The 12526-nt window shown below is 42.1% G+C and overlaps 1 protein-coding gene and 1 pseudogene across 1 annotated transcript; both read left to right on the forward strand.

Annotated features, from left to right (window-relative positions):
• Positions 1-3460: 3460 nt before the first annotated feature.
• Positions 3461-8328, forward strand: Gng10 (G protein subunit gamma 10). The gene is made up of 3 exons (XM_090330431.1): positions 3461-3579; positions 6807-6938; positions 7612-8328. The coding sequence occupies exons 1-2, from the start codon at positions 3499-3501 to the stop codon at positions 6930-6932; spliced, it is 207 nt and encodes a 68-aa protein (XP_090186557.1). The 5' UTR covers positions 3461-3498; the 3' UTR covers positions 6933-6938; positions 7612-8328.
• A 1382-nt stretch (positions 8329-9710) lies between these two features.
• Positions 9711-11263, forward strand: LOC150065784 (thioredoxin domain-containing protein 9 pseudogene; annotated as a pseudogene).
• Positions 11264-12526: the final 1263 nt, after the last annotated feature.

The raw sequence follows: 12526 nt of genomic DNA on the forward strand, positions 1-12526 counted from the left end.
TCTTAAGTGGTGAAAATTCCATTGTATAGTAGAGCATTTACATGCATTTAAACTAGAAAGAAAATACGCATGTCTGCGTGCTGTTCTCTCACCCACTGAAATATATAAATGTTTTATGAATCAAACATAGTACGGTACCTGGGTATTAATAATCCTTCATGGTAGTGAACCAGGATTCCTACTGTTTCATGATAATAAAATGGTTGCAATATGTCATGTTTGTTGGTATAGCATTATAGATATTAAAATACTGCTTTTATATTACATAATTTTAAAAGATTAGTATATGCTAGCACCGTAGATATACAGGCTCTATTTCTAGAGTAAACAGATCCTTTAAAAAGCTCAGTCCTAGGCTAGACATAATGTTGCAAACCTGTAATCTCAGTTATTTAGTAGAAGAGGATTGTGGTTTGAGGCCAGCCCAGGCAAAAAGTTGAGCAAGACCTTATCCCAGAAAGCAAGTCCTGTGTGGTGGTACATGCCTATAGTTCCAGCTACTGAGATCCAAGGCATAAAGAGCTAGACCCTGTATGAAACAAAGTAGGGCAAGTAAGGCTAGGGGCATGGCTCAGCAGTGGCACACTTGCCTACCAAGTGTGAAGCCCTGAGTTCAAACCCCAGTGACTGTCAACGTATACCAATGAAAAGGCTCAGCTCAAGTATGTAATCATCACCTCAGTTGTAAAATAGTAATAGAATTGGATTATCATTACACTTCTCTTTTTTTTGCAGTTCTAAAATCCTGGTTTATTTTTGGAAACTTTAAGTGAAATGTATTATGCATCCATTCTTTGTTGTTGTTGGTGGTGGTGGCGGCAGTGGCAGTGGCAGTGGCAGTGGCAGTGGCAGTGGCAGTGGTGGTTTGAACTCAGGGCCTGGGTGCTGCCCCTGAGCTTTCTTGCTCAAGGCTGGTGCTTTGCCACCAGCACCATTTCTAGTTTTCTTGTGGCTAATTGGAGATCAGAGTCTCATGGATTTTCTTGCCTGGGCTGGACTTGAACCACAGTCCTCAGATCTCAGCCTCTTAAGTAGTTAGGGTTACAGGTGTGAGCTCCCACACTGGCCTGATGGGATCTTTTTAGATAATCAGAACTATAATCTGAACCTAAGTCACACAGTTCTGAGGTGGGTAGATTGCTTGTACTTGAGAAGTGTTCTTTTTTTGTGTAAAACTGCACATAATTCTCAGCCTTAATCAACATAGATGAGTTAGAGTAAGATACTTTTTGAGGTACAAAATTCCTATTCTTGGCTTTTACAGATGCTTTATCATAAAGGATGTTCAATTTTATCAAAGGTTTTTTTTCTGCATCTATTAAGATAATCATGTAATTCCTGTCCTTGATAACATTATATATATATATATATATGTATGTATGTATGTATTTGGAACCAGTCTTGCATACCTGGGATGAAACCAACTTGATTATAGTATAATTAGTTTTTTATTGGTTGTTGAATTTGGTTAGCAAGTATTTTATTCAGGATTTGCATCTGTTCATCAAAAAGGATTTTCTATAATTCTGTCTGTCTGGTTTTGGGATGAGTATAATACTGGCTTCTTAGAATGAGTGTTGTAGTGATCCCTCTTTTTATTTCATGGAAAAAGTTTGAGGAATATTAGTATTCTTTAAAAATCTTGTAGAATTCATTGTGAATCCATTGGGTCTTGGGATTTTCCTTGTTTGGAGACTATTGCTGTTTAAATCTTAGCACTTGTTTATAGATCAGTATAGTTTACATCCTCTTGGCTCAGTTTTGGTAAGTTGAGGTTATCTTGTAATGCATCCATTTCTACAAGGTTTTCCAGTTTGTTTAAGGTTTTCAAAGTATTCCCCCAGTGTTCTGGGTTGCACGTGTATTTGTTGTGGTTCCCCCTTTTCAACTCTAATTTTATTTTTATTATTTTTTGGTGCTAGTTTTCAGGCTTGAACTCAGGGCCTGAGCATTGTCCTTGGACATGGTTAGCTCAAGGCTAGTGCTCTGCACTTGAGCCACAGTGCCACTTCTGGCTTTTTCTGAGTATATGGTACCAAGTAATTGAACCCAGGACTCTGTGCGTGCTAGGCAAGCACTCTATCAGCAGGCTCTGCTCCCAGCCCTTCAGCCCTCATTTTACTGGGTGATTTCTTTTGGACAGATTGGCTAAAGGGAGTTTTAAATACTGTCTCTGTTAATATTCCCTCACTCCCTCTTTGATAGCAGCATCCTGATCTTCCTTTGGGACTCACTGCATATACTCTCTACCCCCACGCATGATTTTTTGAGTGTCTCAGTACATGCACACACAGGCACATTTAGCAGACCAGGTACATTTATTTAGAATCATCAGCTTCCACCACACCCAGAAGTTCTGAGGAAGAATTTGGGGATGGCCCTAGGGGTGGGGTTGACTGAAGCCCTCATCTTTCTCCTGACTGGAGCAGCCAATCTGAGCACTGGGACACATCCTTTTGAGTAGTGATTGGTTGTGGCTGGCGCTCCTGAGATCCATCCTGGGGAATTCTGCTGGAACTTTTGGGAAGGACGTCCTCTTGCTTGAGAGTTGGCTAGGCTGGGGCAGTGAGCACGGACTTTCCTTTCTGAGAGGCCAGCTACCACTGAAGAGGAGGCCGGAGCTCACGACGTAGAATAAGAGTCCAAAGCTCTTGTTTATGTAGGTTAAGCCACTAGGTTAACGGCCCTTGCACTTATAAGCTCTGACAAGGTGATTTACAAAAATGAAAGTCATGATTTAGTGAAAATCCCCTGAATTCTATATGTAATAGCGGGCCCAATTTAAGGGGGTGGAGGGGAGGGAAAAAAAGAAAGGACTGCTACAGGGTCTGTGTTGCTCCCGCTAGCCTGGACCTAGTTTCTTGCCTCAGTTCCCCAAGTGCTAGAATTCTAGGAATGAGCTACCATTCTCCCCTCATGATGCCCTTCAGTAGAGTGAATGCAAGATGGAAGTGAGGCTGGATTAGGTAACCGCAGCCCTCCATCAAACAAGAACACCACCAAAGCAAAGCGGGTGCCGGAGAGCAGACCGTGGTCATGGTCAGGGGGTGAGATGGGGTGAGTGACTGGGCATTTTACCCTACCTGGCTCGCCCGTGGTCTGGGGAGCCTGCGTTACCCTTCCCCTCCCTCAGGACCCAGCCCTCCCGCTGCTATGAGGAGGCCACAGGCGGGGGAGTCCGTGAGCAGCTTTAGCAGGTTGCATCCTTCCCTTGTCTCTGGCTGGTCCTCGGAGCCGCAGCTTAAGCCACTTTGCCCGCCTAGCCACCGGTCCCCATCTTGGTCCCAGCCACTGACGCCTGCGGGAGTCCTCTAGCATTAGCTTGCTCTAAGAGTAGGGAACCCCGCCAGCGCGCCCAGGACCCCTGACTGCGCCTGTCTGTGGGGCGGGGCCTAAAAGGGGCGGACCAGGGGCGGGGGCTAAAGGGGCGGGGCCTGTGGGCGACTCTTTAGCCCTCGGATCCCCCACAGCCCTCAGATCCCCCCCACTGCCGCCGCCATGTCTTCCGGGGCCAGCGTCAGCGCCCTGCAGCGCCTGGTGGAGCAGCTCAAACTGGAGGCCGGCGTGGAGCGGATCAAGGTGAGCACGCCCGCCAGCGGCGGAGGCCGGGGTGCTCCAGTCCCTCAGCCCGCGGGGCGGGGAGGAGAACGGAGGCTGGGTCGGAGGAAACGGCTGCTGACCCGGGCCCGGGCCCGAGCGAGCCGGATTCTGGCACCAGGGAGGCCCCGGCCCGGTCTCGAGCCTGACCCAGGCCCCGTGGACAATCCCCACGCCGCCCTGGTTGTCACCGCGTGGGCAGAGCCTCCGGGGGGAGGCCGGGACCGGGCTGGTGTTGGAGGATGGAGTCCGGAGATGGGGAAGGCGCCGAATGGACCGCACTCCACGATGGGGGACGAGAAAGGGCGCCCGGGGTTCTGGCGCTGGGGCGGGTGGATGGCAGGGAAGGAGCTAGGGGAAGCGGGTTCCCTGGGATGCGTGGGCCTTGAAATCGAGATCGGGACGCGCTCCGTCATGAGGCTGGAAGATGTTAGGAAGACGGGTGGGTGTGAAAAGAGCAGTACCGGAAGAGCGGAGCCCAGAACCTGGGGCCAGAGTCCAGGGGAAAGAGATGGCGAGCCAAGAGGAAGCGAGAGAAAAGGAAAGACGGGCGTTAAAATCGGGACCTGAGTGTGTTCACTGTTCAGATGGTTCGCTGGAGGCATCTGTTGTGCAAGAGGGTTTGGCAACCAGTCTATCCCTGTTGTGTGTGTGTGTGTGTGTGTGTGTGTGTGTGTGTGTGTGCGCGCGCGCGCGCGCGCGCGCGCGCGTATGTAGGGGTCCCACGTCCCCAGCATATCTGTCCTCAGGACTCCATGCCCAGCGTAACCAAATAATGAAACGAGGGCAAGAAGGTAAAGGGACAGTAGCTGGGAATGCCAAATTTCCGGTGATGTGCAATCTAAGAAGCTTTCGTTAAAATCTAGTTTTAAAGAAAGAACTTGTAAGTTAGAAAATGAAAAGTGTTTTGTAGTGGAGAGGAAGGAATGGAGAAGTGGAGGAGATGGGGGTCTGTGGGGCTCGGGATGGAACTAGGACCTTTTGGGTCGGGAAGAAGAGAGGAAAGGCTATGGTGTTTAGACAGACGTTTCTGAACATGGATTAATAGACGTGTGTGACTTTTATTTGTGGAAATAGCCGCCAGGTTCTCTGAGACTAGCGTCTGTGTGGGAGGGTGCAGTTTGTGAATGGAGTGGGCGCCAAGCAGGCACGTTTGTAGACTCCCTGTGACTCTGAGGACCCAGAAGCTGTGAGGTTGGAGACCCTTTGGCTGCTGGTAATTTACACCCCCCCCCCTTCAGTAACATTTGACCACTTAGGATTCTGAAGGTGATGGTGGTTGATCCAAAAGATGAATGAGCAGGGGAGTATGCCAGAGGCCAGGCTGTTTCTGATCAGGAAGCTGAACCTGGGCTTACAATGAAGATGATGGGGAGCCCAAAAGAGAGGAGATCAACGAGCAAGAGAGTAAAAGAAGCACATCGATGAGCCGGAATGGTGGAGATCAGGGAATAGAGCATAGTCAGATTAAGTTTCCACCCTCTTAATACCACAGAATGGGGATTAGATTTCAGCACATGAACCTTGGGGGACATATTCAAACCACGTCTAACCATAGCAGCCGGTTACTGTACCTCATTTATCTGGAGGCTATAACAACACAACTTGATAGTAATAGTTGAAGAGCAGTTGAACCATTTTCCTATAGTATGTGTTTTTATACAAAACATCTTTGCATTTTAGGAAAAATGCAACTTCAAGAAAGACGTCTCCAAGTAGCAATATGCAAGCCAGGTGCTGCTGGCTTCTCAGGACTCCGAGATGTGAGGTTACCATTTGAACCCAGCCTAGGCAGAAAAGTCAATAGATTCCATCTTCAAAATAACCAGATGGATTTCCCATGTATCTGCAACCAGATATTGGTTAGGTTGGTGTCTATATGATGGAGAGTACAGGTGTACCATTTTCATTCACTGTTCTGAAGTTGGTAGGTGGGGCTGGCTGGTTCTCTTCCATGTTCCTACCTCTCCTAGACTAGATTGGGCTCATTCAAGGTGGTAGTGCCACATGATGTGGAATTGCAGACTTGCAACTTGGCCTTTATTTCTGTTACATTTTATTGGTCTAAACAAGACCATCCCAGATTTAAAGGGTGAATAAATTCTTCCTCTTGATGGGTGGAACTAGAGGATCTTGGGACCGTGTTTCACAAGCGTAGTCTTACAGCTTTACCTAGATTAACTCCCTTTATTTGGCACATCAACCCAAGGAAATAGAATTACTAAATATGTTTCACCGATGAGAAAACAGGTAGAGGGAAGTTGAGTAACTTGCTCGACGTCATATGGGTAGTGACAGGGCTGAATTTGAGTTTAGGCAATCCATTTCTAGGCTCTGCATCTTTTTTGGTTTTTCTTTTTTTCAGTGGTGGGGAATCCAGGGCCTCACGCAGGTGAGCGCTTCATTACTGACCTATAGACCTCCACATTCTTCTTTCTTTCTTTTCCATGGTGCTGGGACTTGAACTCAGGGCCTGGGCACCATCCCTAAGCCTCTTTGTCTCAAGGCTAGTGCTTTGCCACTTGAGCCACAGTACCTCCAGCTTTTCTGAGTAGTTTTTATTGGAGATAAGAGTCTCACAGACTCCTGCAATCCTCAGCTCTTATCCTCTTAAGTAGCTGGGATTCAAGGAGTGAGCCACTGGTGCCCATCCAGATAGAATTTTTAACCAGCAAGTTACACTACATCAGAAATAAGGTGGAAGACCTGTATCCCTTATTTTGGAGCAAGCTTAAGTGTCTAGCTTTAAAAACATTGTAGCAGTTTGTCCTTATGGTAACCTAGATATAATTGACTGCTATATGTATTTGTATAGAGAACAAAGGACTGTGTCTTTTCCATTTTTAGTCTCAAAACTAAGGTTATTTGTAGCAGTACTGAGGTACCACCAAAACTCAGGACCTCAAACTTGCTAAGCAGATACTCTACCATGAGCCAAGCCTCTAGCCAAATGAGGGTTCTGAATGGATCAGAGATACAGCATTTTCTTACATTTGTTAAATAAAACTAAAGCATGACTATTTTTACCTGAATCATAGCAATTGTAACCTTTCTCCTTTGGGCTCCATTTGTTAGAATCGTTGAAAAAGAGCACTGGATGTTGTGCCAAGTGTGAGCTCTATCAGGATGTAGGATCTCTTTCTGGGTGTCAGCTCACCCCTGGCTGGATCTGGCTGTAAGCAGCCTGCGGTGCTGTGTCTTTGTTTCAGGTCTCCCAGGCAGCTGCAGAACTTCAGCAATACTGCATACAGAATGCCTGCAAGGATGCCCTGCTGGTGGGAGTTCCAGCAGGAAGCAACCCCTTCCGGGAACCCAGGTCCTGTGCTTTATTTTAAAGACTGGTGAGTGATGCCACATCATTCCTCTGGGACCAGTGCAGGGCTTCTCAAAGGATTTGGGCAAAGGAGGATTTTTGCTTATCCACTATTCTTGGGGGAATTGAAATAAGATCAGCAAAATGCACTTTTCTTTGAAGGGTAACTCGTGTCTGCAGTTACCCTGTCTGTAGACTGTGCCTCATTAGGGGCGCTAATTACCTTTGGTTATAAATCATGAGATGATAAGACCCTTATAGATGTAAGCTCTTAAATTGAGTTGACTGCTAGTAACTTTTTGACCTTGATTTCTCTTCCTAGTGTTATGACTGGCTATTTTGTGTATTTCTTGGGTCTAGAACTAAGAAGGCATGCACTTGTTTCTATTGTGAGCTGCTCAAAGGCTCTCAGCATATATATCTGCCAGTCCTGGGCTTGAACTCAAGGCCTGAGTACTGTCTTAGACTTTCTCAAGGCTAGCACCACTTCTGTCATTTTCTGTGTATGTGGTACTAAAGAAACAAACCCTGGTCTTGCATGCTAGGCCAGCACTCTACCACTAGTCCAAATTTCCGGTCCTTTTTATAGCATTTTTAACAGAGCACTTCCACTGTTCATCAATGGGGTTAGATTTTTATTGTATTAACATGTTACTTTTATATAGTTACTTTTATATATAAATATTACATTCTCTTTTCAGCAATGAAGAAATTCATTGAGGAATGCCTTCACGTACAAAGTGACAAATGCCTCCAAGTCTCAAGAAATCACTTTTCTCTAGCCAAATGACTATTAGATAGTTCAGATCTTTTCTGTGGCCTGGTTAGATAGCCAGAGTTATGTAGAAATTAACGGTTTTCCACTCAACTAAGGTAACTGAGTCAAAGAGTACAGTTCTAAATAATAATGACCTACTTCTTTTGCTGAAATGCTTTTGTATTAAGACAAACAACCACCCTTACCAGCAAATATACCAAAATGCACCTCTTTTATTAGTGAATTTCTGGTTTTGCTATATTTGGAATATTATGTATGTGTTATTTACTGGTTGTTTACATTTAGGAAGGAAAGCATTGTTTGTAAAAACAATTGAGTATTTGTAACTTGTTCCTAAGACTTTTATACTACAATGAAATGTGTTCTTTTCACAAACTTGCAGTTACTAAGTGAAGATAACGTATAAAATTAAGAACAGGCTTTACTAACCAAAAGATGTCTTTTTTTTACATGAATTTTCATTTTTAAATGACAATATAATTTGTTTTAAACATAAACTTGGGAGATGTATCTTAATAAATTTGGAAAGATTCATGTTAATGATGTGTATTAGGTTCCCCATCTTGTATGAAGCAAATCTGATCTTTTTTTTATTTTTTTAAATATTTTTTATTGTAATTAATAAAAGGGTTACATGATATTTGCCACATAGAAGGTGCATTAATTCATATACATTGATACCCTTTCACATGTCTTGGTACCCATTACCCTCCCCCCCACTCCCTCCACCCGTCTTGGTTTTCCCCCCTTCCCTATCAAATTTCAAATAACCAAATACAAATAAATTCAATATATCAGATAACAAAGTGAGATACTGTAACAATATGAGATATCCAAGGGACAGCAAAGGAGATGAGATATAACATAGTACATTGACAACAATCATTCGTTATATGGCTTTTGTTTCGATATCCTGGAGGCAAATCTGATCTTTTTCTTAAGTTCTTTTCCTTTATAGTTATGGTGATACCTTAAACCAAAACTACTTAGTTCTGTCTTTAAAAAATGTTTAAATTGTGACCTACAAACAGGACATTGAAAATAGTTAAAACAAAGTAATGTGAAAATATTACAACTAAAAGAATTCTTCATGTTACAAGGGTTTTGCTTGGATGATGTGCCTTTCATTTGTTTTCGGGATTTTTAGAATGAGACTTTCTGTTTGTACTCATCGTTGAAGAGCTTGGAAATAAAATCTCTGCCTAATTCATCATCTTCTGTGACAGTAATATTTTTACATTTTTGCATTTTAAGGTTACATGGATTTCCATTTGTTTGTGAGTCCGAGTGTTGGTATTTAAGTCCTTATAGAACTTTATAAAAATCTTGAAATGTAGATACATGGTCTTAATTACTGGCAATTATTTGCTCTTTGAAATAAATAGGTAGAAGTATCTTTGAGCATAGATACTATTATAGTAAAAAAAAATATGAGCCATTAGCTGAGAGTTCCTTTACCACTAAATTTCTAGGAGTATGTGATCTTCATGCTGTACATCTGATTATAATTCAAATATCATTTCTTCTAGTCCCTCTATTTGTCCTCTAGATCTGTTTTGTCTTCTTTGAAATGTCACACTACCAGTTATCCTTTGTCTGTTTTTCAAATGCCAATTGAAAACATTCATTATTTAAATATACTTCATTCTTTATCATTACAAGACCAGTTCAGTATTCCCATTAAAAATGAAATTACATGAAGCTTCACATACATATAATCCTAGCTCTGGTGTCCTTGCTACTGTGAATAGAGCGCCATGGTTTTTCCTGGGAAAAGTTCAGAGGGCCCCATCTCAATCAACAACAACAACAAAAAACTGAGTACTGTGGCATGAGCTTGTCATCTCAGCTACATGGGAAGCATAAATAGGAAGATTGAAATTCAAGCTATCTTGAAAAAGTGACTATTAAAAAATTAAGTTAGAAGAGTGGTAAGAATGAAGCTAGCAAGAATGAAGCTCAAGAATGATTTCAAATCCCAGTACATGAAGAAAAAAATCTAATTCTATTCCTTTAATAAAAACTGGATATGATAGCTCAGTGAACCTAGATTCATCTCACTTTTGAAAATAGATGTGTAAATAATGTGTAAAATATAAACAAGTCAAAGTTAGTTCTGTACCAAAACAAAACAGCATCTGGTTTATTTTTCCTTATGGGGTCTAGTTCATACCAGACTGTTTGCTCTTCCTCTACCCCATTTTTCTTCTATCTTGCCTTTCTGACATTAAACTCTGCTGATCCAAAGTGATTTCAGGTATAAAAAAGCTATAAAAGCGGCAGAAGTGATGGCCCATTCGTGGTCTAACACATCAGCTGCGAAGCTCAAAGAATCAGCCTTCTGGAGCTGTTGCTTCCAGGACGCCATCTAGAGCTCAGTTGAACAATACCACTTAGAAGAATGGAGGGTGATGCATCTGTTGACATGTTTTCAAAAGTCCTGGAAAACCAATTGCTTCGGACTACCAAACTGGTAGATCATTTGGATTCTGAAATTAAGAAACTGGACTAGATGGATGAAGATGAATTGGAGCGCCTCAAAGAGACTTTAGGTGCTAAGGAAAGCTCAACAGCAGAAACAAGAATGGCTTTCTAAACGACAAGGTGAATACAGAGAAATCCCTAGTGAGTGAGACTTGTTTCAAGAAGTCAAAGAGAGTAAAAAAGTAATTTGCCATTTCCACAGAGACACTACATTCAGGTGCAATATACTAGACAGACATTTGGTGATACTGGCCACCTTGAGACTAAATTTTTGAAGCTGAATGTGGAAAAAGCACCCTTCCTTTGTGAGAGACTGCATATCAAAGTCATTCTTACACTAGCACTGGTAAAAGATGGGAAGACACAAGATTATGTTGTTGGATTTACTGACCTAGAATATACAGATGACTTCACAACAGAAACTTTAGAATGGAGGCTCAGCTGTTCTGATATACTTAATTACAGTGGAAATTTAATGGAGCCACCATTATCAGAGCCAAAAGAAATTTGGAACAAATTTCAAAAAGCTGGGAAAAAGAACTATCCAAGGAAAGAAATATGATACAGACTCTGATGATGACTAGAGCTCAGTTACAAAGTGTTCGTTTACATGTAAATGTGTTTTTGTAAATTTCATTGGTTTCAATACCCAGATCATCAAATACTCATACTCTGGAATTAAAAAAAAAAGATACAAAAGCAGTCATCTTGTGTAGACTTAAACCATTTCTCCTAGTTGGGAAAGGCTTAATCCTTAGAAAGCTTCCTTTATATAACCCAGTGTTTGTGGTTTTTTTTGTTGTTGTTGTTTTTTGCCAGTCCTGGGCTTGGACTCAGAGCCTGAGCACTGTCCTTGGGTTCTTTTTCTCAAGGTTAGAGCTCTAACACTTGAGCCTCAGGACCATTTCTGGTGTTTTTCTATGTATGTGGTACCGAGGAATTGAACCCAGGTCTTCGTGCATGCTAGGCAAGCACTCTACCACTAGGCCAACTCCTGGCCTGTTTCTTTTTTTTTTTTTTAAATTAGCATACGTTAGTTATACTTGGTGGGCTTTCATTCTGCCATTTCCACATATGTAAACAATGTGTCCCTATCCATCTCACCCCTTGCTTCTGCTATTTTGATCAATCCCTGAAATAGAAAATAGGAAAATTAAGATAAATCTAAAGTAATGGATACCATAATCTCTCACTGCATGTGAAATGTTTTACTCTGTCTCTCCTTTTTTTCTCTTCTGCAGAAGTGCCAGGGAAAAAAAATAGTCTAAACTCATTGCTTTCTTTCTCTTGAATCTATTCTGATCAGGCTTTTCCCCCACTCTCCCCTCAAACCCTGTTCTTCCCAAGATCATCAGTGATTCACACATGGGTAAACCCGCTGCTTATCTGTCAGTAGCACTGTTGATTACTCTCTCCTTCAGGAGATATCTTCATTTGGTTTCTGCTGGATTGTCTCCTACTATACTGTTTCTCTCTAATGTCCTAAGGTTTACTCCTTGAGCTTCTGTGGTTCTTTTCCTTTTCTTTCTTTTTTTTTCGTGGGTCATGGGGCTTGAACTCGGCCTAAGCACTGTCCCTTGAGCCAAGCCCTACTTCCCGTTTTCTAGAGGATAATTGGAAATAAGAGTCTCAGGTCCCTTTGTGCCTAGACTGGCTTTGAACCTTGATCCTCAGATCTCAGCCTCCTGAGTGGGTAGGATTACAGGCATGAGCCACTGTGCCTGGCTTTTTTTTTTCTTTTTTTCTTTCTTTCTTTCTTTCATCCATCTGTTTACTATCTTGGCCTGTTATCCAATTTCATGCTTTTCAATATTACCTATGTTTATTGTCCTGCAAATTTATACTTCCTATTTATACATGCCATTGATCTTGAGGTGCATGTAATCCAAATACCTATTCACTCTCTCCACTGAGTCTCATAGGTGTGCCAGAAGTAACTGCCTTTAAACTAGCCCAGTTTGTCTAAAAATTATGCTCCTCTCATAGTATCACCATATTTGTACATGTTAATATTCTTGTAGTGTTTCAAACCAAGAACCATTATCCTTGAGTTCTTTAACCAAACAGCCACAACTTCAAAATAAATGCACATGTATAATTACTTTTATATTTATTGTACTCTTAACCCTCATTGTTAAAAGCTTGGAATTTATCTGTCCATATATTTTTCATGCCCAAACTGAAGTCACCCTAAAAAGCCATCAGAGAGAGCATGATTAAATATATACATTAAATTAAAAGGATATGTGTATATATAGAGTGCCATAACATGACATATGCATTCTTAAAACATCAAAATCACAAAAACAATAGGGGGTATGAGAAATGGGGTTAGGAATTTGGCATTCAACAAT

Source organism: Megascapheus bottae, chromosome 3 (assembly GCF_031878675.1).
Source record: "Megascapheus bottae isolate mThoBot1 chromosome 3, mThoBot2.hap1, whole genome shotgun sequence".
NCBI lineage: Eukaryota > Metazoa > Chordata > Mammalia > Rodentia > Geomyidae > Megascapheus > Megascapheus bottae.

Coding starts and splice junctions, on each gene's coding strand:
- Gng10 (XM_090330431.1), top strand. CDS start 3,499: ATGTCTTCCGGGGCCAGCGTCAGCGCCCTGCAGCGCCTGGTGGAGCAG. Junction 3,580..6,806: donor CCGGCGTGGAGCGGATCAAG/GTGAGCACGCCC, acceptor TCTTTGTTTCAG/GTCTCCCAGGCAGCTGCAGA.